Source organism: Alnus glutinosa, chromosome 1 (assembly GCF_958979055.1).
Source record: "Alnus glutinosa chromosome 1, dhAlnGlut1.1, whole genome shotgun sequence".
Taxonomy (NCBI): Eukaryota; Viridiplantae; Streptophyta; class Magnoliopsida; order Fagales; family Betulaceae; genus Alnus; species Alnus glutinosa.
The window spans coordinates 23,307,251-23,334,430 of record NC_084886.1 but is presented as its reverse complement, the minus strand read 5'-3'; the positions used below and the strand labels follow the sequence as shown (position 1 = coordinate 23,334,430).

Below are 27,180 nucleotides of genomic sequence, written 5' to 3'. Positions count from 1 at the left end.
ATAAAGAGGTAATCAGCATAGTAAAAATTTAAAAAATTGAAAAAATTCATGACATCCTTTTGACAAAAAGAGACAAACCCACATCAACACACATTATGATAACCCTGTTCCGAAAATATAGCTTACCAAACACAACAATGCAAAACCAAAATTAGAACCCTAATAAGTAGCAAAGGCAGAAGGCTTCCACAGTACTAGTTGAAAAGCAAAATTAACCCACAAAAGAAAAAGAAGTCTCTTTTGAGGCAAGTTAAGAACAACAACATTTCCAAAGTAAAAAAAAAAAAAAAAAAAAAAAAAAAAAAAAAACATGCCTTTTGAGCACAAACCATATCTCAAGAAACTAAATCACCAGGCGACGTAGGCCATGGCCAACATGTGCTTGGGATCGAAATGTATAGACTGGCTAGCTTGCCAGCTTTCACAGCTGTTTCCAACCAAGGTATCGAAAAGACACCCAACGCTGGTTTCAGTATAGTGTTGTCAAATAATAGAAAAATGATATTTGTACCTGTGTAGTCTAAGAATCAACTCTCTATTCTTATTCCCCTTCCCCACCGGGGGCAGCTAACTTGAAGAACAAAGCAAAGTCAGCAGCACATGGACACCTGATATTGATTATATAAACGAACATAATTCATAAGAGTAGAAGATAATTCACATAAATGAACAACATTTAACAAAAATCTGTAGATTGCTGGAGATTGACACTTGTCACCTACAAACCAACAATAAGAGCTTCCAGGTAGAATCAGTCCTGAACTACAAGTTATTATTACAAAATCTTCCTGTGAAGGATTTAACAGAAATAATTGCACTTTAAACTGACAACATTAAGCATCCTAAAACAAAAACTGCTCAATTTTTTAAACCCGCCAAAAGGATCAATATCCGCATCTGAAGACGATGTATGACGAATAACTTAAAAGCATCTTCTCTCACCATACTGATGAATCCATAATATGAAACCTAATCACCAAATACAAATATGGACTAAAGCAACATCTCTGCAATCTGGACAGCATTAAGTGCAGCTCCCTTGCGTATTTGATCACCACAGACAAAGATGTCCAACCTGCTCAGAATTATTCCGTTAGTATTAAGGTTCATCAAAGTGGAAAAATAATGATTTCAGAGAAAAAAAAATGCGGCCCATTAATGAGTCTCACCCAAGGTTGCCTTCCTGGGACAAATCGCGGCGGATCCTGCCAACTGCAACATCATCTTTGTTTGACACCTCCAATGGAGTAGGGAAGCGATTGGATGACCGATCATCAATAACCACTACACCAGGAGCCTTCTTCAGAATATCCCTCGCTGTGTCCTGGACAACCAAGAAACTCAATGAATTAAGGGTTGAACCTTCAAGTGGAAATTGCTTACAATTCTTCAATCCTCCTTCACAGAGTTGGGATGGGATGACAAAGAACATGAAACATTTTATAATAAGTTATGGATTTGTTTTATTGTGCCGAAGATGGTTTTGGACCAAGAAAAAATAAAAAGGGAAAACCCCAATATAGTGCAGCCATTGTAGTAGCTTCAATGCATAGGATTTTTTCAAAAATAATCTTATTGATGCCAAAGGGCACGAACCAAGCACACCAGCAGTAGATATGAGAAAACATCCTCGACAAAAAAATGGAGAAAGAAGAAAGAAACATTAAAAGAACAGAACTGATGAGTATAATTCAAAACCCAATTAGAATGCAGAACATCACTCACTAGCCAAAATGATATATAGAAGTTCAAGTTTTTTAACAGAATAATGCATCTCATATCCAAAACAGCCACCCGTTAACTATGCAACTCGGATGTTGTAGCCCTCCCAATTCGGTTTTCAAACAGGATAAGTCAAAATTTATAGAAAGATCTGTAAGGTATGAGGTTGAGACTAAAAGATGGTGACTGCAACAACTATTTAGAGGATGGTTGCTGCGAGATATGAAGGAAAAAATTAATGAAAAACTATAGATGACATAGACAGTTCCACCAAGGATCCCTTCCTATAATTTTTTTTTTTTTTTTTTTTCACATATGCTTATTTTCCATCCTCTTAAAAAAATAAATAAATAAACTCTATCAAGTCGTTAAAACTCTTTAAGGATGCATTTGTTTCAACATAAAATGATTTCTTGAAGAAATTTTTCAATCAAAAACATTTTCAGGGAAAATTATTGGTTTTCTATTGTAGAGCCAGAAAATAACGTGGAAAACATTTTTTAGTGTTTGGTTGCACCAAAAATCATTTGCATACCGCCCACCCACCCTCCCAAAAACACCTTCACGCACCTGCCAACCAATGACCACAAAACCACCATCCATCGCCGGCCGGCCTACACCCACCCAAAAAACTATTCCCATCGCCGGCCCAACTATAGCCACCACAACAATGATCTCTCACAGCCACATTACACAACTAGCACAACCTTTGGAAGAGCTATTTGTCATTTGGTTGCTACTGATCTTGCGGGAATAGCTGATGCGGGCTTAGATCTCGACTTCGTCACCTTCGCAGAGGGGTCGCAGAGCGGTTCGCAATGCTTAGGAAAAGGGGATTCACAAGAGAGAGGGGCGGTGAGGTTGGAGCTTTGGTAGCAGATGGCTGGGTGAGGGGGTGGGGGATTGGGAGAGAAGGGAGCGGAGGGGACAGGTAGGAGTTTCAAAAAATGGCTTACACCTCTCAACAGTATTAATTTTGCAGTTGATCTAAAAGCTGATCAATACTTTCCACCCGCACCAAAATTAAAATAATAATAAATAAATAAAATGTTAGTAATGGACTTGGAAGAGGGGATAAATGCCAAGTATCCGCTTGGGATCATGCCCTTTAAGGGGCTATACTAGATGTACAATGCAATTTTAGAAGTAATCTTCCATTTCAATAGGAAAATGAGGAAAAATATTTTTCAGAAAACATTTTACGCCAAAACAAATGCAAACTAAATAGCTCTTGATTCTTTTTGTTACTTTCCCAATTTGGAGAAACTTGTGCCCCATTCTAGTGCTGGCTGGCTTCACTTTCCAAAAAAAAGAAAAAAAAATAAACTAGTCACCCACACCCATTGATCTCTAATATATTGCATCTTCAATTGTTATAGCTAGACAAGCACAATGCAAGAAAAGAAGTTATCTAAAATTAGGATCCTTAAGTCTCCATCTATCTGCATATAGAAAAGGACATCAATGATGTGCCAATGTTATGTCTAAACAATTTTGCTCTTACAAACCACGTAGCTCAAGGGCACTGCAACCTAACGTGGATTTTCTTGACAATACATCAAATATTTGAGTGGGAGAGATAGGGGTACAAACACCAAGTATTTGGGATGTAAGGACCCTACCACATTCTTGACCACCAATCATCAGCAACTAAAAACTCAGAAAGAAAGTGAAAATCCGGTATCTACTTTAAACCATATTCTTCCAAACAGTAATGACATTTAAAAGAAAATACATGAAATAGTGTTTCTATCAACATATATTACCATGAAGCAAAATCAACCTGAAGCGATTTTATAATTAGGAGGATCACATAATTACCTCATCAAGGGGGTTCTCAAACTGAAGATTTAAACTCTCAGCATGAGCACGCATGACAGGAACTCTTATACATGTGGCAGTAACTTTAACATTCATGTCATTCTGGAAAAAAAAAATGGAAGATTCATTTTGTATAAGACCCAACAGAGTTGTTCTCCCATCCACCAAAGGAAATTTAAATAAATCACGAGATAGCTTATAAGATATTAAGAATAAAGTAAAGGATATAGTTTCGATACTTACCCATATTTTCCTTGTCTCTTTTACTAATTTCATTTCCTCCTCATTGTACCCATTCGACAGAACAGGGGCATTATGCGAGAACAAATTAAAAGCATACTGCAAATAGAGAAATTCTTAAGAGGTGGCCCTTGGAAGCAAGATGGAATATAACATGATATATGCTCATAGAAGTAGGTACGCTATACAAGAAATTGACATACCTGTTCCTTAAAGATTCGACAAGTTGGCGGTTTACCTGCCAGGACCTTATAAACAAACGGAAAACTAATCAACTTAGAAGAAATCACAAGGGAATGGATTTGTCCACTTTCCCATGTATATAAATATGGAACTGCAAAAAGACAATGAGATGGAATAAACAGAAGAAACCTCACGAGTTTGCAGCTCAAGCTCTTCCATTGCAGCAGCACCAGCACCACTCGCAGCCTGGTACGTACTAACAACCATGCGTAGCACCTGCAACATTCATGACCAACAAAGCAGATTTTTAGACGCGTGGAAAATGCAACAGTATGCTACAGAAACACATCTAACGTGCTTGATGCATTCAATTAATGCATCAAAATGACAAAACAAATAAGCCCAATTTTGCATAAATTCTCACCTTGGCGCGTCGATGAAGAGGCGTGGCGGCCATCAAGCAAATGATAGTGGAGCAATTGGGGTTGGCGATAAGCGCGCCCTTTCCGATGCCGACCTTAATCCCCTCCATGACCTCAGGATTCACCTCCGGGATCACCAGCGGGACCTTCTCGTCCATCCGAAAGGCAGAGCTATTGTCCACCACGATGGTCCCCTTCTCGACCGCAATGGGCCCGAACTCCTTGCTGATGGACCCACCGGCGCTGAAGAGAGCGATGTCGACGCCGTCAAAGCTCTCGGCGGTGAGCTCCTCGACGGTGTAGTCGTGGCCCTGGAAGGTGAGGCGCCTCCCGGAGGAGCGCTTGGAGGCGAGCATTTTGATGGAGCGGAAGGGGAAGTCCCGGTCCGCGAGCACCGAGAGGAACTCCTGCCCGACAGCACCGGTGACGCCTACGACGGCGAGGGACGGAGCCGTTTCCTGGAGGGACATGCGGACCGCGGTGGGGCCGATGGGTCTAGGCCTGGGCTTCGCCTTGGTCAGGCGGAGCTTGGAAGCGAGGAAGGGATGGTGGGTGAGGGCGGCCATTTCGTTGTGGGTGTGCGAGTCGGAGATCTGAGGGTGAGGCGGCTGCTTGTAGTGGTTGACTGGTTTTGAAAGGGTTTTAGGTGGGAGTTGGGAGTGAAGGTCTTTTCTTCTTCTTCTTTTTCTAGCAATTTATTAAAAAATTAATTAATTAAATTATAAAAATTAATTACAAATCAGACTAATAATTTTTAATAGCTTCAATTTCAATTATGCTTGTTAAAAAAAATATTATTTTTTTTTAAAAAAAAAAATTTAAATACAAATTTGATCCTAGTGGTTGGTTTATCACTTTATTAAAAGGCCCATTGGATTTTCAAACCAACACATTTAGTCCTTGCAATTCCCACTTTTATCAAAACTTCACCGACTTGTCAAAGAAAAATAATGGAATTTTTGTCACTTATACAAAAGCCACTTACGACCAATAAAAAAAGTAATTCTACATATTATAAAAATGTTTATTAAGTTTCTATCAAATAATGAGGTGACTTTTAAAATCGCTATTTGATCAAATTCATCATTTGATCAATCACATCCCTAATCTAAGAAATGTGATCATATAACTGCCAATGTTGCTTATAACCAAGAGAGAATAGGTTAAGACAAGAAGTTGGCTGTGGTGAATTGTGAGAGCCTTGTGCATAAGATCACTAACATGATAGATTCTTGGCTCGTCAAACATCTATCTCTTGCAGGCCGGTTGCAGCTTATCTCCTCGATTCTTTTCAGCTTGCAAGTTTTTTGGACTCGGGCTTTCATCCTTTCAAAGAAGATTATTCGGGTGGTGGAGCAAAAGTTGAAAAGATTTTTGTGGTGTGGTCAAGATTGTAAAGCTAAAGCTAAGGTAGCTTGGGAGAAGATATATGTGCCTAAGAAGGAAGGAGGTCTTGGTCTTAGAAGGCTAGCTAGAAGTGTGGAATAAGGCTGCCATGCTTAACCACATTTGGAATCTCTTCGCTCAATCGGGTTCTTTGTGGATTGCATGGGTGGAGGACAATTGGCTTAAAGGTTGAAGCTTTTGGAGAGTTCTTATCCCTCATCCATGCCCTTGGAGTTGGAGGAAAATCCTTAAGCTTAGGAAAATAGCTAAGGATTTCATTCATCTTAGAATAGGTGATGGTGCACGTACTTTTCTTTGGTATGACAATTGGCATCCTGATGGACACTTGATTGAGAAGTATGGATACCGAGCCATTTATGATGCTGGCAGTAATGTGGATGCTAGAGTCTCTTATATTATTCGAAATGGAGATTGGTTTTGGCCTAGTGCTCATTCGGATAATATTGTGGCCATCCAATGTAGGCTATCGGAGGTGGAAATTGGGGCTGCTGCTAACAAGCCAATCTGGAAAAGTAAAAATGTGAATTATTCTTATTCTGATACTTGGGATTTGCTTTAGCATGTTGTCCCTTAGTGGAGGTTGATTTGGTTCCCCAAGGCTATTCCTAAACATGCTTTCTGTTTATGGTTAGCATTTCGTGATGCTCTCCCCACAAAGGAAAGGTTATGTCATTGCAGGTTTGGAGGTAATAGCCTCTGCCCCTTTTTTTGTCATTGTTGCCAAGAGAGTAGGGATCATATGTTTTTTCAGTGTAGCTTCAGTAGACGCATTTGGAGAGAAGTAATGACTTGCCTCATCACTAATGTGGAAGTGGAATGGGATAAAGTTGCTGCCTGGTCTGCTGTGTTGAAAGGGAAAGGTTTATGGAATAATTTGTGCAAACTCTGTTTGGGGGCTACGGTTTACAATTTATGGAGGCAGAGGAATGATCTTGTTCATAACAATGTTCCTCGTACAGAAGAGAATATTGTGGCTTGCATTCGGTGGGAGGTGAGGTCAAAAATGATGGCTGGTCTCCATGCCAAGGTCACTGCTCGCAACCTCCAGCTGCAAGTCTGGAATCTGCATTGTGGTGTACTTGGTCCCTAGTTGATTGATCTACAGAGTTAGTGTGCTTTTTTTTCTTCTTTTTTTTTTTCCTGGTTGTGGTTTGTAATGGGGTTCTATTTCTCTGTTCTTACAGAGTTAGGGTACTGTTGTGATGATTGAACTGCTGTTTCAGCTTGGTGTTCCCTTTCACTTTGGGATTGTATCCAGAATTCCTGGAGACTTTTGTTCTTGTGTTTGATCTATAAAGCTTTTATTCATAAAAAAATAAAATAAAAAGAAGAAGGAAAGAGAATAGGTTGAGAGTAGATACAACCCATTAAAGCGTCTCCAGCAATGTTATACATTTTACCGACCTACATCCATCTGTGGAATCAACCCTCCAATGGGGCAAGTACAACATCCTGAAGTGCTACAACCTTTGCTTGCCCGCCATATTCTTCTGGCAAGACTTCCTCGCCAACTTCCCGTATGAAATCTTGTCTTTCGTCCTCATTGGTCACAATCACAATCTGCATCATCATCATCCCAAACTCAACCAATCTGTAAATCTAGAAACTAAATAAACCTAATTTTCTTGCTTTCAGAAACCAAAAAAACTCAGATCATCATATATCAACTTCAGTATGATCTGATGTAAGTACCTAAATTGAATTGGAAAATTATTTATAACAAAGAGTTTAGCAACTATTGTCAAAATGTCTCTTCAAAAATTATATGCATGAATCTGTCACCAGCCTTGTAGTGAGGCCTCATTGTGCAGTATAATAAGAGGCCTGGGGTACATAATCTGTGTCTTTAAGGGCAACAACATCCATCTATCTTGATTGGTAACTAATCAACATTTAACTAAACGCCAATCTGTGAACCAAACATAAACTATATACATGACAAAATTGGCTAAATGCTTTGTGAAAAGTTCAGATAATTTGGTTCTGTATAGGATCCACAACAGTATGGTTAGAAACATAGATATACATAGAACTAGGTGAAAAAACATCCCATGCATTTTAGAAAAATTTGCAATGTGCAACAGATTCCAGCAATTTAAACAAAATATTCGCATAACAGGATTGAGTCATAATACTGAGATAATCTTTTCTGTATCCATAACTTTATGCAAGTAAATGTATGCATAAAAAAAAAAAAAATCAACTCTTATATACATACAGTCGGGATATTCGTGACTTGTTCCTGCATTGCAGTCACTGACTCGCAATTTTTAAAAAGGCATATCCTCTGAAAGTACCCATACTGAACCTTATATATGGTTGAGTTAATCTGACCTAAGGAGGTTTCTTATATTTTTATTGTATATCAGATACCTTTTCCAGAGTAGCCGTCTCAAGGAATCTAGAAACCATTCTCCAAACACTCACAAAGAATCGTGGCATGTGTAGAATGAAGCACTTTGCTAAACGTTCAGGGTAGTAAGCCTACACAAAAGGAAGTGAGAAATAATGAGATTATCAACAAAATAATGCATTGAAGTTGAATCATGCAGCAGCCAAATAAGATTTTAATCCTTTGTCAGGTAATACCCTTAGCATATAGGAGGCATTTAAGGCATGTTTTTCCATTATGCATGGAGACCTTCAGCAGACGGTATAAAAAACATATATTTTAGTTAATTCCCTTAACAGACCCAAGACTTCTAAAAGCTGCAAGAATTTGTCTATTCCAGCGTATCTTAAAACCTGAAGTACATGACCAAGCCCGAGGTGGCTGTTGAAAATTTTGGAGTAGATAATAGTCTAATTCTTGGAGGTCGTAAATGGGATAGGGGAAAATTTATAAATAAATTTAAAAAACAAAAGTGCGAGAAGGGCAACATCTGTTGAAAAGAAACAGGATATGCCAGTATGCTGGTGCAGAAAAGAGAAAACAGAGACACAACTACTCCTTTCAGAGCAAGGAGAAGATTAATGACAAAGAAACAACAAAGAAGTAAAACAACAAAAGCAAGAACTATGGTAGCCCCCCACCCCCTTTCCTTTCTGTTTTTTGCACTTTCTTTGTTTTCTGCCTCTTTTCTGTTACCACATAGAAAACTCATAAAAAGAAAACTACATTCACCTGTAAAAATTGAAACCCAGTAATTAATCCTCTTGCATCAATGTTCCTATAAGTAATCTGTTGTAGGTCAAGAATGCCTATCAACTTTTCATTTCCAATTTCTCTTCCTTGGCAAGAACTGAAACAGAAAAAGAAATACCACATGAAATGCTAGTCTCTATCTCTGGAAATAGAAAGAGCATATTAAAAAAGAAATGCACTATGTGAAACTTATGCCCATTTAAACGTAAATAAGCTCAATGAATCACCTAGCTATTTGGAAGCAACAATAAAAAAACAGTTTTAGACAGACCAATGCTGGTCTCAAACTCTAAAGGATTTTAGGAGCTTCTCTGAATGAAATTTCAATTTTTTATTAGCTAATGGAAGAGAGAGAGAGCGAGAGAGAGAGAGAGGATTAAAGTTACATTCAGAACAAGAAAATATACCTAATGTATCTGAAAAATAGGACACAGCACCAAACTTCCAATAAAAAATTAACCACAAGCTCCCTTAAACCTTTACCAGTTATTTTTACATTCCAAGGATAAGATTTTGAACATAATAGTAACAATAAGTAAATGTCATTTATAATTAACATCAAAATTGATTATAAAAATTTCATATCTCCTCCCCACCCTCCCCCGGCACGGACTCTCTCTCTCTCTCTCTCTCTCAAGCACACACTCATTGATTTTGGGCTCTTCAACATTTTGTATTTAGTTACATTCAGGCTGGTGGTGTTTCTATCCTTGGATTTTGACATCTAGAGCAATTTAATCCCCCATCATCCAACTACTTTTTTTCTGGGATAATTTCTAACAGGGAATGGAATGTAAGAAACATTTAAGTATCCCATCCAACAATTCTTCTAAAGAAAACACTCAAGTTGCCAGGACATAAATACTAATATGAACTTGGCAGTCCTTGGACATGCCAATACTGCATATGTGGATAACAAGAATGCTAGGTTGGAGCCCAAACTTTAGGAATCTAATATTTCTTACTCCTATAATTAAATCCTCATTCTAGATTTACAAACTCATATTTTTCTACTAAAAAAGGGCTCAATATGTGTAATGAACATAGTATTTTTCTATGTAATTTATCTGTAATTGGATGTTGATGAATTGTAATTGAGGAATTTGTAGTGATGAATGATGAGATTGGAGTATTCTTTTTTTAATGCCGAGGAACCCCTTTAAGGTAGGGCCCCCTTTGGGACCCATCCCGATAGGGTAAACCCCAGATACACGACCCCATCCGCAAGAAATGTGTATCAAGTAATTGATAAGACTCGAACAGCCGACCTCGTAGTATTACACCAAATGATCGACCATTTGAGCTAACCCTCGCAGGCTAAATAATTGATGGATTGTTTCAAGGACAACCTAATCTCCAAGAAAGAAAACTGAATTGCTTCTAATGAGTCTGGACAAAGCTTACAATTCCACGCTTGGGGCCATTTTATAGTAAAAAGCCAACAACCATTCTAACAAACTAACATAGGCATCAGCCCATTTTTACATCTCGGCCCATTTACAAATGCCCAGCCCAATTGCAACACACCCATCCACTACATAAAATGCATAAGTCTTTAAGGAATTGGAGGAATGCCACTACTCCTGAGCTTGCAATTCCACCATAAAATCTGTCACACCACCACCTATACAACAGCTACAACTTCTACTTGACCTCTAACACAGCACTACTCCTGGATCGTAGGCAGAATCCACGGAATTTTGTGAAGGCCATGACAATATGTCCCACCATGGTCCGATGTGTTGTATTTTCCCATGAGTGAACTAAAATTTCCTTGTCCTGCCCTTTCGGGAATCTTTCAGGCATATCCAACACGTCTAGCACACTTACAACACTTCAATGGCATGTGTGACTTAGGAAAACATGGATTTTCCCTCTTATAAACACATATACACCATGTTTTAAGTAACATTTACACCAAGCATGACTCTTATCTCTTCTTTTTCTTTTTTTTTAATTAGTAAGCGAATTATCATTAAAAGCGCAAAGCACAACCCAGGCTTACAAGAGAAACGCCTAATTAGGAGAAGAAAAAAGTACAAGAAAATCATTAAAGTTAATCGCTAAGGGAGCTAAGTACGCAGCTGTCCAAGCAAAAAGAAAATAAAAGAAGGTCTTGAGCTACTCTAACGAAATGAAAATAAAATGAAAATCATTTTGTTCCCTCCACAGGCACCACAAAAGGCAAGAACATACCATTTTCCACACAAGAGCACTTCGAGAGCATCCACCCATCCACCAGCAAGTGAATAAATCAACCATCTGATGAGGCATAACCTAAGACAGCCCAAAACGGCTGAAAGTAGCATTCCATAAGGCGCATGCAACCTCACAATGGAAAAGAAGATAATCCACAAACTCCCCATTCCTTTTGCACATGCAGCACGTATCAACCATAATGACATGCCTCTTCCTAAGATTGTCTATGGTAAAAATCTTCTCTAGAGCCACCAACGAAGCGAAAAAAGCCACTTTTAAAGGAACAGTAGTTGGCCAAATACTCTTCCAAGAGAAAGGAACGTTATCTTTACAAACAAGGACCCTGTAGAAGGAGTTAACATCAAACTTCCCTTTGTGAGAAGGAGCCCACCAAAACTTGTCTTCCCCTTCCCTTCTCACTCTTATCTTTTTAGCTACAAACACTTTCAAATTAATCTCTATGTTGATACCCCAAGGGATAGCTTAATCGACTGGGCACCATGCCTTAAAAAGGAGAGGTCACTAGTTCGAATCTCTCATTCCCCTCCCCTTAGGGCCAATTTACATATCAAAAACAAAAATTAATCTCTATGCTGATAATAAAATCTATGAAAAATTTATCCCAAGTGTTGGCCTTAAAATCATGATTGTGCTCATAAGAACTACCTGTGTTATCGCCAATAAACTCTAGCTCAAATAGCACCTCCTAAACCTATAAGAATGATGTGCGTGGTGAAGTTAAGTGTTCGAGACCCACAAGGTGCTTGTGGAATTTACCAATAATAATAATAATAAAAAAAACAAAGAAAGAAAGTGAAAAGGAAAAAATTCTTGCTACCTGTTATCCTGCCTCAATGGCCCAACTTTCAAAATTTACCCTGTCAGCTGATTTCTAAACACATATCAATATTAGAGAAATGAATGGGTACCTTGCAATCGTTTTGTCTAGCAGATGAACCACAAATTCTGCACAAAGAAACAAAACAAAGTGAATCACGTATTTATTAGCAAACAGTTGTAAGTAAACAAAAGTGGGGAAATCCAGTTGTTTTATTAAATTTTGTAGCCATCTGTTTATTAGTACAATGAAACATATGTATTTTAAAGTCATCCCATCAATATTTGAACTATGACTGGTTTATCAAGGCTGTATTCTGGAGATTCTACCCATCAGTCCCCAACATCCAGTTGATAACAATCCTAAATTAATTGTTTGCCATGTTCATAAAGTCATTACATGTGGCTTGATTTTGGAATTTGATCTACCATTAAGAAACTGGCCACCCCTAGGAATATATATACAAGACCAAGGTTATCCTTCATTCATTTGTTATTGGAGAGAGGGAGGGAAAGAAGGGGAGATATTGAGTGGGTGAGGGGCATGTTCTTCTTTGTAATAGCCACAGATTGGAAGCAGATTCAAAAACCAATCAAAGTGAGAGACATGGTACATCCCTGTTAAAGCTGACCTCACATCATGTGCGGGAGTAATTTGTCTGACAGCAGGGAAATTAAATAAGGAAAGTTGTTGTAAATGATATGGTGATAGAAAGAATACTGGTTGAAAGGAATTTACCAACTATGATCACTTCCTTGAACAATAACAAGTGGTTGATCCATGGCATAGAAGCAGCATTGTCAGGAACAAAACAGAGAAAGAACTTATCATGCATGTGAATCTGCCATTGGAATAGCTTACCCTCATGCACTATGAAAATCAATATTCTTTTTCCTATTTACATTATTATATTATGCACATAATCACTAATAAACCACATAGATCAAAAGGCTGAAGGTTATGATGTCTTCTTTGAGCATGAGAGTGCAAAGGCAAGTTAATAAAAAAATAATAAAAAATAAATAAATAAAATAAAAAAGAAAAAGGAAGAAGGTGTTCAAATACGGTTTTTTTTTTTTTTAATTATTCTGTTATGGTGTAAGTTATTAGCGGACTTAAGGTAGATGTCCTTTCTGAAAATAGGAGGTAAGCTTCTAAAATTTCCCCAAACCTCGAAGGATGTTGGTAGTTTACTGATGTAGGGCAAATTCCAAGTTGAGATAGAATGGCCCGATCGCACCCACATTTGAACGGGAATGCGACCGGTACATTCGAAAGTAAGGGCATAATAGCCTGATTGCACCACATTCAAACGAGAGTGCGACCGAGGCTTTCGGGAAGACAAGCCGACTCAACTGGCCGCATCTCATTCGAACGAGGATGCGGCTGGTCATCCCTAGAGTCTTGGTAGAACCAACCGGTTGCACTCCCGTTCAGACGGTAGTGCAATCACAACGAACAGAAAGACACAGGAATGTGCAGAAATCTCGATAGACATTATCATTTGATTTTCTGCAAATTTGGGCAACACCGCACATATGGGAACTTTTCCCTGATTGATCACAATCCCAACCAATTTTCTTCCTTATTTAGCATTAGTCTTAGCATCAATAATTTTCAATTTTCCATAAAGATTAGGACTAAACAAATTTATGTCTTTTCAGATGGACACCAGAAGAACACTAGAAGGAACTCTAGCATTCCTCTTTTTATTTAGTCTCTCCATCTTTAGTTGATTTTATTGACTTTAAGATTTAATCTTTTGTAATGTTTTCCTTTTTAGATGATTTACTTACTTTTTGGGTTTTAGTTTCCTTTAAGAAGACCGATGGATGTATTGCAAATCAGGTTTTGGGAATGAATTTGAAAATTAGTGAAATTTTTTGCTTTTCTAAGCTATTTGTTAGCTTCTTATGTTTATAGAATTGAAGTAGTCGAACTTCTTTTCGTTTTCCATTCACTTTCACTACGTCATCTAGCCACAAATATATTGATAAATAAGGCCACTCTGTTCACATAAATAGTAAATTTTTTATTTTTTACTTTTAAAAAAGAGACAATTTAATAAGTCTAAAGAGAAAGCAACACATGCATACTACAACAAGTTGCACTGTGCCTATGCAATGGGCAACACCATCAGGCCCACCATACCTTCAAATAATTTGGTCGAATCTTCTGATTAATCTTTCATATCAAATCCCTAACGATCTGATAGGAACTTTTCCTTGTCAGTGGCCCGACTCATGGATTCAGTGTTCCTAACCTTTTCAAAACGAAACAATGTTTGAGAAGAGACTTAAGTGACTGACTATAACAACATAATTCCCTTTTGTTGACATATACCTAAAGCCCATGAGAGCCTAACTTACCCAGGCAGAAGTTATCTAATAATGAAAGGCCAATACACCTCAATAAAAAAAAACGTTCATATGGTGCCAATGCCATGGGTCTAGAACGCCGAACCAGGTGAAAAAGTCCAACCTGTCCAACTCACATCAAGCTTTTATGCTGGAACTTTTCTCTAATGGCACCTAATGTCCCATAGATGGGACAACTGAAGACCAAAAGGCATCAAGGCACCGACTAAACAAGAATCAAGGCAATCAAAGTTAACAAAAGAAATAAAGTATAACTCCGTCAAAATAAAATAAAGACCAACTCAATTATAATATAAAAAAATAATAAAAGAGAAGTAAACTTTAGCTAATTACTTTTGAATTGGACATGATCCTTAGAAGGGAAATGCTTGCTTGCTTTGACAACCATCACCGGGTATCCATCCTTTGATAAGCCCTGAAGATAAATCTTTCTGGGTTCCAGTTCATCTTGAATTTCGGATTCGGAAATGAACCCATTGGGCACCATTGCAGCCCTCCACTTCAGCCACTGGACAAACATCTTTGCTGCTTTGTCTGGGTCCATCGACCTTGCAATCAAGAACCTCATGAGCGTTGGGTCGCCATGCCCCTGCAAAGACAAACCCATGAAATATAAAAACTTAACCGAATCAAATACACGGTGCGTTGTTTGACAAAGGTACAGATCGGTTTACCTCCGTGGATGACCCGAGCTTCTCAACTGATATTCTCATCTGGGTCAGTGCAATTTCATGGTTTTTCTCCATGTGGAGTACAGTTCAGCTAGCCTTGTTTTCAGATTAAAAAAATATGGATTTGAACTGGGATTGAAAAGAAAGCAAACACAAGGTGCTTTGACTCAATTCCAAAAGGCTAATTGAATGGTTTCAATTCGAAACCATTCAATTCAAAACTTGAAAATTGCTTTCCGGAGAGAGATAGAAAGCGAGAGGTGGCTTTGAACTTTGAAGGGGGTGGAGTATGCGGAAGAGAAGTGAGAGTTCCGTTGACAAAACGGAACATTTGGAAAAGGAGTGAAAAGACGAGGGAACGTACTCCACAAATTTAAGCCAAATTTCTTTTCATTATAACTCCCCCCACTTTTTGCGGAATTTTAATTTACTTCTGAGTTTTCTAAATCACTTTTTTAATTTCTACTTCTTTCTAAAAGGTATTTAGATGGTATTAAAAATAAATTAAAAAATACCGATTCTGTCACGTCACATGCAACAGGTTAAAAATTGGCTTTTTATTATGTTTATAATAAAATACTAAAAACCAATAACAATAATAAAATATATATATATATATATATATATATATATATATATAGGTAAAGTCATCCGAACGGAGACAACCACTTCCTTAGTAGTGGTAACCCATGCGAACACCCAATTATAGGGTGGCCAGTAGAGGAGTCGTTTCTAAGGTATCAACGATGGATGGTTCACGCGGTCACCTCTAGCAAAGGAGGTGGCATACATGGCCATCCATACCTGCGATCACCTAATGCAATGCGAAGTGGCTCGAGCAACTATCCCAACAACCGACAGAAGCTAAACTTTTGTTAGCAATAAATATAACAATCATACTTCTTTTAGGAGTGTCACAAGAGTCATCCTCATAAGAGGGATGCGCCCGGCTCCAATTCCGGAGTAAAGGAGTAGTAGCTTTTACTCCTTTTTTTTATGTTCTGTTTTGGATTTTTTTATAAATATAACCAAAAAGAAAAAATAATAATTTATTTAGCACGTTTTGGGTTGTGATAAAACTAATCTTTAAAATGAAATGAGTAAAGTGAGGAGTGTGAAAAAATTTAAAAAGCAAAAATATTAAGGGAGCTATATGAATTTTTTAAAAATATAAAAATATAAAATAGGAGTGACATGGACAGCAGAGCAGACTAATTCCGCAAGGCCAAGGCGGGTAGTAGATATTTGAAAGCAACTCACACAATGACAAAACAGGGGGATTTGACGGCAGTGTAGAATACAACTTGATAAACACGGCTCACTCAATAAGACGTTAACAGCGTGGCAAGTGGGTTTATACCGTTTGGAACCGAATAAAAATGTGATAAAGACAATTTAAAATAAAAATAAAATAATTTATTACATAATATGTGTATCTCAAAAAAAAAAAAAGTGTCTATAAAAGTTCATAAATATGGCCAAAATTAATATATTAGCAATGTAACATGTCGGGCGAAAAACTAAAATAAAAATAAATGAAAACTAATCAAACAAAATTGAAAAAGTGGAATTTTTTTATTTTTGTTTTTAAATTAATTTTTTAGTTTTGTTTTTAAGAAAATAGGGGTATTTCAAGGAAATGACAAAAAAGTGGCATTTTTTATACAAAATTGTAGTTTGATGTATCAAACTGTCACGCTTGTCACTTTATGAGACTTTATTGAAAATTGATGGTAGTTGACGGAGCTTTTTTATATTTTTTCCTTACATGATTTATAAACATTCTTTGGATTTAAAGTTAAGGTAAGTGTCAAAAGTTTTATCGTTCTTTCACCAAACCTACTATCAAACTCTTGCAATTAAAAGTCTGTAGCAACATTAAATTTGTCAAAATGATAATAATGCTCCACTATAATGTAATCCAATTGATTACTACATTGACCTTCAATGTAACAAGCATTCGAATCTATAATGTCAATTTCAAATTTCTTATATAAATAGACAGCATTCTCAATCAAATTATCCTAACCATCATCTCTCAACTTTTGGATAAATTCTTTTGCAATAGGAACTGAATGAAGAATATTAAAAAATGTCTTGAGATTTTTTTTGCCAAAGCTTGACAAATAACATAAATAATACTCATGATATCATTCATTGAATGTAAAATAAATATAAATATGAAAGATGTAATCATCTTATAAGCAGCATTAACATCCCCACTGAGAGTAAGTGGCTCATTCTCTTATAATATTTTCAAGCACTGAACAGGTATCACCAAACATCCTTATTATACTATAAGTAGAATAAAAATGAGAACCTCAACAAGAATCAACAGCTCGTTTTAAAGAGCCAATTTAATTAGCTCATTTTCCTGTTTCAAGTTCATCAATAGCTAGCATATGTGTAATTTCTACTACTTGATCGGCTTGTAGTTCATCGTGACGTTTACACGAAGCACCAGCTACATTGATAAATAAATTAATATTCATATTTGTAAAGAATTCATCAATAAAAACCACTTATCTAGATGCAACAACTAATGTTAATTGTAATTGAAGAAAAACAATAAGCATAGTATCAACAATGAGCCACTTATGAATCATATTTCTTTGACATAAGTTTTATCAAATAAAACAATCCAAACAAATAAATGCATAACCAAGGCACATAAAATATGGTCAATTTATATCAGCTCAAATAGGGACCTTAAGGAAAAAACATAATTTGCTTCAAATAGGTCGGTGACAATATCACATGACCTTATTTAATCACAATTAATTCAATTAAACAAATGTGATTGCACTCTAATATGTATTTTCAAATTAATGAATCAATTCCGCAACGTACTTATTTATTACATATTACCATTCATCAAAAAAAAAAAAACATATTACCATTCTAGTAGTCGGATCAAAGTCAATACACTATTACTTACTTCACTATCTCTTTTCCTTGATACTTCTGATTTAATTACATGTGTTAGTTTGTGATTGACTGCATTCTGTTTAACAAAATCACTTTTATGTAATGTTGCTACATAATTAAGGATGCCGTTTATTTCAGAGTCTTCATTTCAGAAAAGTGGTTCAAGATGCTCAAAGAAGATTATGTGTAGTTTTCAAGTCAAAGAAGTCGGATCCCAAGCTTCCGTCCAGACAGCCCAAACATGCGTCTGAACGCCCATCAATGTCCAGAAGTTTCGAACAGTTAAAGGTTACATCCGTCCAGACGCTCATTAGAGTTCGACAAGAAATCATATTTTCTTCACAGACACAGATATGGGAAGACAATTGCATCCGTCCGAACGACAGGGCAACACCGTCCGGATGCTATCCTTGATAAGGCAAGTCGTGGAGAAGAATTGCAACCGTCTAGAAGTCAGGGCAACACTATTCGAACACAATCCTTATTATGGTATTTACGTGCAGTAGAAGTGCAACCGTTCGGACTCTAGGGCAACACCGTCCGAACACGGCCTTGATATGTTATTGCGTGAAGCACGTTATGGAAAGCCGGTTGCACAGTTATCCATTCGGACGGCCTCAACTTGCGTCCAGACGCCGCCTATAGAAAACTGAATCAGTGTCTATTTAGGTCTTTTGTACCCTATAAATAGAGGTCCCTAAGCATGTATTATTTACAGAATTCGATATTGAATTCTTCATAGCTTAGAGAATATATCTTAGGGAGAATTTGTGAAGATCCGCTAACTTTCAAGCCGTTGCGGCTGTGTGCTGTTGTTGTGCTCATTATTGAAGTCTAGCCCTAGGATAAAGGAATCCATAGAAGACCCCTTCAAGTAGGAGACTTGGTTGGGAGGCGTTCATGTTGGGTTATGTATTAGAATGCTAGATATGATCGCTACATCGGGTATGTGAGTGTTACTGTCTATGTACTAGCTTTGTCTTTTAATAGTGGATTTCCTGGGTTTGGCTGCCTCAGAGTGGTTTTTCTCTTAATTGAGTTTCCACTTCATTAACAAAATAATTGTGTTATTTAAATTCCGCATTTACATTATTTTGTTACATGTTGCACACACACACAGTTAAATTAGAAGTCATTTAATTTTCAATTGGTATCAGAGCTTAGTACACTCTGGTTAGATTTATTCCTTGAGTGTGATTCTGTTTGACTTCTAATTTCTTTATCATGTCTATCAATGTTGATTTGATGGAAAAATGTGATCTCCAAGGGATGTGCGTCAAATTGTTCAATCAATTTGAAGAGTTTAAAAATTCTAACATTGATCATCTACAAAGACTTAGTGCCCGTTTGGGACTGCCAATTTGCAGAAATAATATGTGATTTTAAAGGAAATCGCAAATCGTGGAGCGTTTGCAGATTGCGATTTAAAATCGCATTTTCTAAAATCGTGGAAAAAACCACAATTTGTGGCAGCAGGATAGTAGGTGCTTAATTGAAAAGGTGCGAATTTAACCCAAAACCACAATTTCGCATAGCAATTATTTGGCGCAATAGTTACCAAAATTTTTAGCGGGAAGGAAAAAAATTTCAAGATTACCCACCTAAAATATATTAAAACCCTTGTTTTTTCTTCTTTTTCTTGGTCTTTCTCTCTGCCTCTCTTCTTTCTCCCCGGCGTTGGCCTGCTCCAGACTTGCTCCTGCTGCATCTTGCCTCCAAATCTCAGGTAAGTATCTTACCTTATGATCGGTGATACTGCCTTTTCAAAGTCTTGCATTTTCTTGCTGTTTGCGTGGTTTTGTTTGAGAAGGGTATAAGTCAGAAGGGTAGTCATAAACTTCATAGATATATGTTGACAAAGAACTGAAAGAGGGTAGAAGTGAGAAGGTAGTCGATATGTGCTTTGATATCCTTATATGTTGAAAAAGAAAGATAAAAAGACAGTGAACGTTAGACCACGCGTGAAGGTTTTTTTTTAAAAAAATAGTTGAGTAAATGTTTAAATTGAATAGATAGGTAATAGAGATAACTGTACACTGCAGGGCACAGTAATTAATAATCAGTGTTTGATTGATCACTGCAAGCTGCAGTGCACGATTTATTTGGTTTATAATAGATCGTTGTTCAGTGAACAATTATCCGATGAGGACAATAATTTTTTTTCTGCAATGATCTTTATTTTTTTATTGTTATTATTTTTTTTGAAATGATTTTTTATTTTTATTTTTAATTATTCACGGATTTTAAAAGATTACTGTTCAGTGAAACAGTGATGGAACAGATTTTTAATATTTTGGTGAAACTGTACAGATTTTTAATTAATTTTTTTTTTAAAATCATGGATTTTAATAGATCACTGTTCAGTGAACAGTGATCGACTATTCACTGAACAATAATAGGTATTTTTTGTTGAAGCTGCACAGAGCAGCTATTTTATTTATTTATTTTTTAAAATCACTTGATCCAACACTGTTCACTGAACAGTAATATGTACAATACTTTTTTTTTTTTTTTTTTTTAAAAAAAATCTATCACAGATTTTAATAGTTTAATAGATTACTGTTCAATAATAAGTACAATACTTTTTCTGAAGTTGTGCTACGCTGTGATCTTTAATATTTTTTTAAAAAAATATTCACGGATTTTAATAGATCACTATTCATTGAACAATGATACATCATTGTTTATTGAATGTATCACTGTTCACTGAACAGTAACAGTACAATACTTTCTTTTCTTTTCTTTTTTTTTTGGTAGAGCAGTTATCTTTATTTTTTATTTTTTAAAATCGATCATTCACGATTTTTTTTCTAATAGTATCGGCACAATTATTTTTGACTAAAAATCAGCAATGGTTTTTTTTTTTTTTTTAAATAATCACATTGATCGATCACACGGATTAATTTTTTCTATAGATTAATGTTCACTAAACAATGATCGTGAACAGTAAACATAGATTTAATTTTTTTTTAATCGATCACACTGATGGATCACTTTTTTTTAATAGATTACTGTTCACTTAATAGTGATAGGCACAATGATTTTTGCTGAAATTATAATCTCTTTGGTATATATTAGTGTTTTGATCTAACTTTAAAATTATAATTTTGTACATGGATAATAACAATATAAACTCCAATTCCAACCTTCAATCAAAACAAAGAAACTCAGATGCTAGAACTCTTTGGACAGTCCAAATGACTACAATCTTTTGTGAAGTCTGTGTGAATGAGGTGTTTCAAGGTAATCGACCAAATACCCACTTTACAAAAGTAGGTTGGAAGAACATTGAAACAGCATTTAAAAATAAGACCGGTAAGTCATGGGAATATTGTAAGTTTAAAAATAAGTGGGATACATTGAAGAAAGATTGGGTTCTTTGGAACAAATTACAAGAAAGTGAAACTAGATTGGGATGAGACCCAGCCAAAGGAACAATAAAGGAACAATAGCTGCAACAAATGAGTGGTAGGATAGGAAGTTAAAGGTGTGGTTTTCATAACCAATTTTTTTTTTTTTTTTTTTTAAAGAATACTATGTACTTTTAGCTATTAATATAGCCATTTTAATTATGTAGGAGGTTCCTAATGCTTTAAAATTTTGGGAAAAAGGTTTAGAGAACCTTCATTTATTAGAAGTTATGTTCAAAGATACTGTGGCCACGGGAGAAAATTCATGGACCCCCTCTTCGGGAGTATGTCCTAATAATTTTGAGACTCTCGTGGATGTGTCATGTGACTCATCCGGTGAACCGAGTCCTCAATATGGTCATGATAATATTGAGATACTTAGTCCTACACAACCACCTAAGTCTACACAGCTGCCTAATTCTACACAGCCACACAAAGAAAATAGAAAGAAGCAAGAAGCTACCTTCATGCAAAGTAAAGGGAAGAAAGAAGGAACAGTGTCAAAGCTAGTACACGAGCTCAGTCGTATCAGTGATGCTGTAGAGCTAAAGAGGTCACCTACTTCAAGAAATTTAGGAAGCAGTATTCATGATGTCATGGAGCGCGTGTGCACCTTGGATGGTATTGAGCAGGGTAATGATCTCCATTATATGACAGCTCATATCTTCCAGAATAGAGAGAAGAGAGATATGTTTGTTGTGATGGAAAAACCACATTTGTAGCTTATGTTTCAAAAAGATGAAGCAGCATTGTTGGGGGGACACCACTTCTCTATTTGATTAGCAAGTGATAAACCATGTGTTCTTTTTTATGCTAAAGAAAATGTTTGGACTATGTGATTTTATTTTCTCCACTTGTGGTAGCTTATGTTATTTTAAATTTGAACAATGTGATTTTCTAGATTGTGATTGTTGAACAAATTCTCAAAAACATTTAGTTTGTAATGTTATATCTTATTAATTGTCATTGTTTTTTAGGTTTCATACACATGGACTGTAATGACTATATGGATTATGGCAATGATGATCATTGCCATGATAATGATGAGAATGATGATGGCCATGATGATGAATTTTACCATCTTGTTTCTGCTAGATGTAGTGTAGTAGTGGCGTATGCCATTAAACCTGTTAGTATTTTAAATTGCTACATTCTGGATAACCAAAAACACTTTATGTAATGATTGCATTTTTAACAGGATGATCGGTGTTTATTCAGAGTCTTCATGTTTTCAGACAATGTTCAAATCAAAGTTTGTGACTGATCAAAAGCTTCTAGAAGATGTCCATGAAGAGTCCTTGCAAATTCCAAAGCCAAATCAACCGGTTCCTGTGCAACAGTCCAGACAAGCCTTTGAAGGCGTCCGGACGCCCCGCAGTGTCTTACAGATAACGATGAAGACGTCCGAATGTCAAAGCAACACCGTCTGGACGCTAGGTCAATCATTGTTCAACACGAAGTTGGATTTCATAAGTTAACATTGATTAGGAAGTCTTTGCAAGCCGTCCGGACGACGTGGCAACACATCCGGACGCTGTCCAGCATATTCAGAATATTCTAGTGTTCCGTTCGAATGCAAAAAGGAGTTATAGCGAAGACCGTCTAGACGTGGACCTAATAAAGATAGAATTACGCTGTTTCTGAATGGATATCGCAGAAAATCGTTCGGACGTGGCTAACTTCCGTCTGGACACTCGACAGCTAGAGCCTGAATCTCAGCAATTTTAGGTTTCCTGTAAGCTTATAAATAGAGAACCCTGGGCTTGTATTTTGCACAGAATTTGACAGTGAATTCCATAGTGCTTTGAGAGGGTGTTTAGGGAGAATCGAAGATCCGCTAGCTCTCAAGCCGTTGCTTGTGTGTGCTCAACTGTTTATGTGAAGTCTATCTTAGGGGTCGGCCCTAAGGTAAAGGAATCCATCAAAAATCCCTTCAGGTGGAAGATCTGGTTGGGAAGCGTTCACGATAGACTTCGTGTCAGAGTTAAAGGTATGACTACTGCATAAGGGTATGTGAGTACAAGTGTCTTGTAACTAGCTTTGTTTTTGGATAGTGGAGTTCCTGCGTTTGACTGCCCCGGAGTGGTTTTTTTCTCTTCATAGAGTTTCCACTTTATAACAAATATCTTATATTATTTAAATTTCACATTTAAGATATTTTGTTGCACACAAACACACACTTTAGTTAAATTAAAAGTCAATAATTATTAACGAAACCCACTGCTAAACAACCTTGTAGAAATTCTAAAGAAATTGGGTATAAGTGGTTAATACATACATTGACTGGTAACGAGAAAAAAAGTCATGATATGTTTAGAATGAAACCGCGTGTTCTCTTTCAATTATGTAATGTTCTACAACATACATATGGACTTCAACACACAAGGCAAATTAGACTAGAAGAGTCAATAGGTATATGTTTGATGACACTTGCACAAGGATCGTGTAATAGATTGGTTCAAGAAAGATTTCAACATTTTGGTGAAACTATACATAGACATTTGCATAAAGTTATAAAAGCGCTTAACCTAATGGCAATGGATCTCATCAAACCTTCTGACCCTACATTCAGTGAAGTTCCCAAAAAAATTCAGCATCGTCAATTGTATTGGCCACATTTTAAGGTACTTATTTTATTTGTTCATTAGTATTATTCAATTTATGCTTACCCTTTGTTAAAGTAATTTAGTAAGTATATAAATTTAACGAAATTTGTATTTGAGGATTGCGTGGGTGCCATTGATGGAACACATGTCCCAGCTGTTGTTACTTGTTAGAGAGGATAAGAAAATTTCATACATTGAAAGAAAGGGAATAATAACTCAAAATGTTTTGGTGGCATGAGATTTTGATTTACTTTTCACATTTATTATGGCAGGATGGGAAGGTGCAGCACATGATACACGTATTTTTTTAGATGCTATTCATAGGCCATCAGCAAATTTTCCAAAACCACTATCAGGTGTAGTATTATCATGTGTAGAAAAATATTATTTGGTTGATGCTGGATACCCCTTTATGAAAGGATACTTAACACCTTACAAGGGGGAGAAATATCACATTCCAGATTTTCGACAAGCTGGTTGAGGAAATAGGATAGAAGAAAGGTTTAACTATATTTACTCATCACTTAGAAGTGCAATCGAGCGAATTTTTGATGTGTGGAAGAATAGGTGGCGAATTTTAAGGCAAATGCCATCTTATGATATGAAAGATCAAATGCTCATTGTAGTTGCTACCGTAGTCCTTCATAATTTTATTAGAATACATGATAGGAAGGATAAGGGATTTAAGTGGGATAAAAGTAACTCCGATAATCTAGAGAGCAATGATGATGAAACATGGAGTAACAATTAGGAAAATATTGGTAATATACATGATGAGGAGATGAAAGTGGTTCGTGACAACATAGCTCAGTCCATTTGTGAGCTGTAAACAATACTGTATTATTTATGTTTTAGGATAATTTTTAATGCACTTTAATTTTTTATTGTACTTATCAACTAGTAGTTTGAATTATTGGTGAATAATGTAGAAGTTAAATTTGATAGACGGTATTGGTTTACTTTGATGGTTTATTCTTCTATTTTTCATTTTATGCCTATTTGAAATCTTTATCTTAAGAAAAAGTAACATTCGGAAGATGAACATGTCGACATAAGTATCTAAGGGAAAAAAGAGAAGATGGTGGCATCTTTTTAAGACTTAGAATTTCAGATAAAGAAGGTTGGAATCTCTTTCCTCTTCTTTCCTTTGACATTTTCTTGATGAACTGTTTTCTTGTACCCCTCCTAGTGGAAATCAAATGTCACTGTAACTTAATTTATTTGCTTCCTTGGTTCCTGAATGGAGGCTTAGGCCAGGAATAGAGGAAACACCTCGGCCACTTTGCTAATCAAAGCCTGTGTCATAACTGTGCTTCCAACCATACCTCTATTGGTTCCTTCATGTTGGTTATTTGACTGTTATAAACAAATGTCTATATTGGTAATTGTTTATGAAATCGCACTTTTATATTAATATTATCCAAACACTCAATTGACCAAAAAAAAAAAAAGCACTTTTTAAACAATATTACCAAACGTTAAGTGTGATTTTAAAAATTGTGTTTTTAAAATCGCACTTATTGAAATCGCACTCCTAAACGCACCCTTACAAATTTTGAAATTGAAAAAGATGTTCTTATTGGAAAAATTAAGTCTTTGGAAGATGCTCTAATGAAATCAAAACTTCATTTTGATAAACCTTTTGACCTAGTTTGAATATTGATAGTACTGCCTCTTCTTCACATTCTATGCCTGCATATAGAACTATGTTTGTTAAACCTAGCATGTCTCAACATCATACCCATTCTACTTGTGGGGATAAATAGACAAATACTAAAGGGACTCGGCATAAAAATCTCAATTCTATCCCTACTTGTCATCACCGTGGTGTTAGTGGTCATATCTGACCTAATTGCTTTCAGATACATTCTCAAAAACCTTGGAATAAATTGCATGTGCCTAGGAAAGATGAACCTGGTATTGAGAACCAAGTTAAGAATTTAAGTGATCAGGTCAAACTCATTAATGAAAAGCTAGGAAGCCTTACCCCTAATGAGAAAAAATCTGTCATGCTTAATAAAAAGAAGAATACCTCTAAACATGTCTGGATTAAAAAAGAGGACAACTTGTGTCTGGTTGCTCATACTGCCTTGAAAATACTTGATACTTGTTTGTGGTATTTGGATAGTGGATGCTCTAAACATATGACATGTGACAATGCACTTCGAAAGGATGTTCAGATGGGCAGAGGAGGAAGAATCACCTATGGGGACGGAAGTCAGTCCAAGGTCATCGGAAAAGGACTTATTGATACTCCGGGACTGGGAGCATCTCAAGAAGCCTTATACATGGAAGGATTCAAGGCAAATCTCCTCAGCATCAGTTAATTTTGTGACAACGACCTAGTTGTCCAATTCTCCAAAAAGGAATGCAATATCTTTGACAGTAGTGGGAAGTGGCTAATAGGAGGAGAAAAAACTATTGACAACTGCTATGGCCTCCCAGGTCTTACTTCAGAGCCTCAGATAATTTGTAACAAGGCAACCATTGATGACAGTGAGTTATGGCATCAAAGGCTGTGACACTTAAACTTTACAGACATGCTCAAAATTGCCAGCAATGAGATAGTCAAAGATCTACCCAAGATGTAGAAACTTGGGAAAGAAGTGTGCGGTCCATGCCAGCTATGAAAGTAGACTCGAGCAGCTCACAAGAAAACCTCAAGTATTCTCACTTCCAGAAACTTAGAATTATTGCATATGGATCTCATGGGTCCCACTAGAACTGCTAGTCTAAGTGGAAGAAAGTACATATTGGTGGTTGTGGATGACTATTCCTGATTCACATGGACTTTTCTTCTCTAGGAAAAATCTGATACTTTTGATACAGCTCAACAATTGTTCAAAAAAATTCAGATTGAATAAAACTGTCATATAATGAGAATCCGCAATGATCATGGAAGAAAGTTTGAGAATGCTAGATTTGAAGAATTCTGTCACTCATATGGCATTTGGCAAGAGTTTTCATCCCCTATTACTCCTCAACAGAATGGGGTTGTAGAGCGGAAGAACATGGTTATTCAGGAGATGGCTTGAGTTATGATCTACTCAAAGAATCTAGCTCCACGCTTTTGGGGAAAAGATGCCAACATTGCTTGCCACTTCATCAACAGAGTCTACCTGAGGCTAGAGACCAACAAGATTCCATATGAGATATGACGAGAAAAGAAGCCCACAATCAAGTACTTCCGGATCTTTGGAAGTAAATGTT

The 27,180-nt window shown here is 36.5% G+C and overlaps 3 protein-coding genes across 3 annotated transcripts; 1 reads left to right on the top strand and 2 right to left on the bottom strand.

Moving 5' to 3' along the window:
* Positions 1-675: 675 nt before the first annotated feature.
* On the bottom strand, positions 676-5,057 carry LOC133858702 (uncharacterized). Its single transcript, XM_062294173.1, has 7 exons — positions 4,391-5,057; positions 4,156-4,242; positions 3,987-4,031; positions 3,787-3,882; positions 3,544-3,645; positions 1,170-1,324; positions 676-1,075 (listed from the first exon to the last, which is right to left on the bottom strand). The coding sequence occupies exons 1-7, from the start codon at positions 4,952-4,954 to the stop codon at positions 994-996; spliced, it is 1,131 nt and encodes a 376-aa protein (XP_062150157.1). The 5' UTR covers positions 4,955-5,057; the 3' UTR covers positions 676-993.
* Positions 5,058-5,609: 552 nt separating this feature from the next.
* Positions 5,610-6,885, top strand: LOC133856896 (uncharacterized). The gene is made up of 4 exons (XM_062291980.1): positions 5,610-5,838; positions 6,068-6,315; positions 6,428-6,481; positions 6,547-6,885. Exons 1-4 carry the CDS (start codon positions 5,610-5,612, stop codon positions 6,883-6,885), a joined length of 870 nt encoding a protein of 289 aa, XP_062147964.1.
* Positions 6,886-7,142: 257 nt separating this feature from the next.
* Positions 7,143-15,388, bottom strand: LOC133877358 (CRAL-TRIO domain-containing protein YKL091C). The gene is made up of 6 exons (XM_062315633.1): positions 15,030-15,388; positions 14,689-14,944; positions 12,069-12,105; positions 8,920-9,037; positions 8,169-8,279; positions 7,143-7,355 (listed from the first exon to the last, which is right to left on the bottom strand). Exons 1-6 carry the CDS (start codon positions 15,099-15,101, stop codon positions 7,218-7,220), a joined length of 732 nt encoding a protein of 243 aa, XP_062171617.1. The 5' UTR covers positions 15,102-15,388; the 3' UTR covers positions 7,143-7,217.
* Positions 15,389-27,180: the final 11,792 nt, after the last annotated feature.

Coding starts and splice junctions, on each gene's coding strand:
- LOC133858702 (XM_062294173.1), bottom strand. CDS start 4,954: ATGGCCGCCCTCACCCACCATCCCTTCCTCGCTTCCAAGCTCCGCCTG. Junction 3,883..3,986: donor GTCGAATCTTTAAGGAACAG/GTATGTCAATTT, acceptor CTCTATTTGCAG/TATGCTTTTAATTTGTTCTC. Junction 3,646..3,786: donor AAGAGACAAGGAAAATATGG/GTAAGTATCGAA, acceptor TTTTTTTTCCAG/AATGACATGAATGTTAAAGT.
- LOC133856896 (XM_062291980.1), top strand. CDS start 5,610: ATGATAGATTCTTGGCTCGTCAAACATCTATCTCTTGCAGGCCGGTTG. Junction 5,839..6,067: donor TGTGCCTAAGAAGGAAGGAG/GTCTTGGTCTTA, acceptor ATCTTAGAATAG/GTGATGGTGCACGTACTTTT. Junction 6,482..6,546: donor ATGTCATTGCAGGTTTGGAG/GTAATAGCCTCT, acceptor ATGTTTTTTCAG/TGTAGCTTCAGTAGACGCAT.
- LOC133877358 (XM_062315633.1), bottom strand. CDS start 15,101: ATGGAGAAAAACCATGAAATTGCACTGACCCAGATGAGAATATCAGTT. Junction 14,945..15,029: donor AGCTCGGGTCATCCACGGAG/GTAAACCGATCT, acceptor TTGTCTTTGCAG/GGGCATGGCGACCCAACGCT. Junction 7,356..8,168: donor AGACGGCTACTCTGGAAAAG/GTATCTGATATA, acceptor ATGATGATGCAG/ATTGTGATTGTGACCAATGA.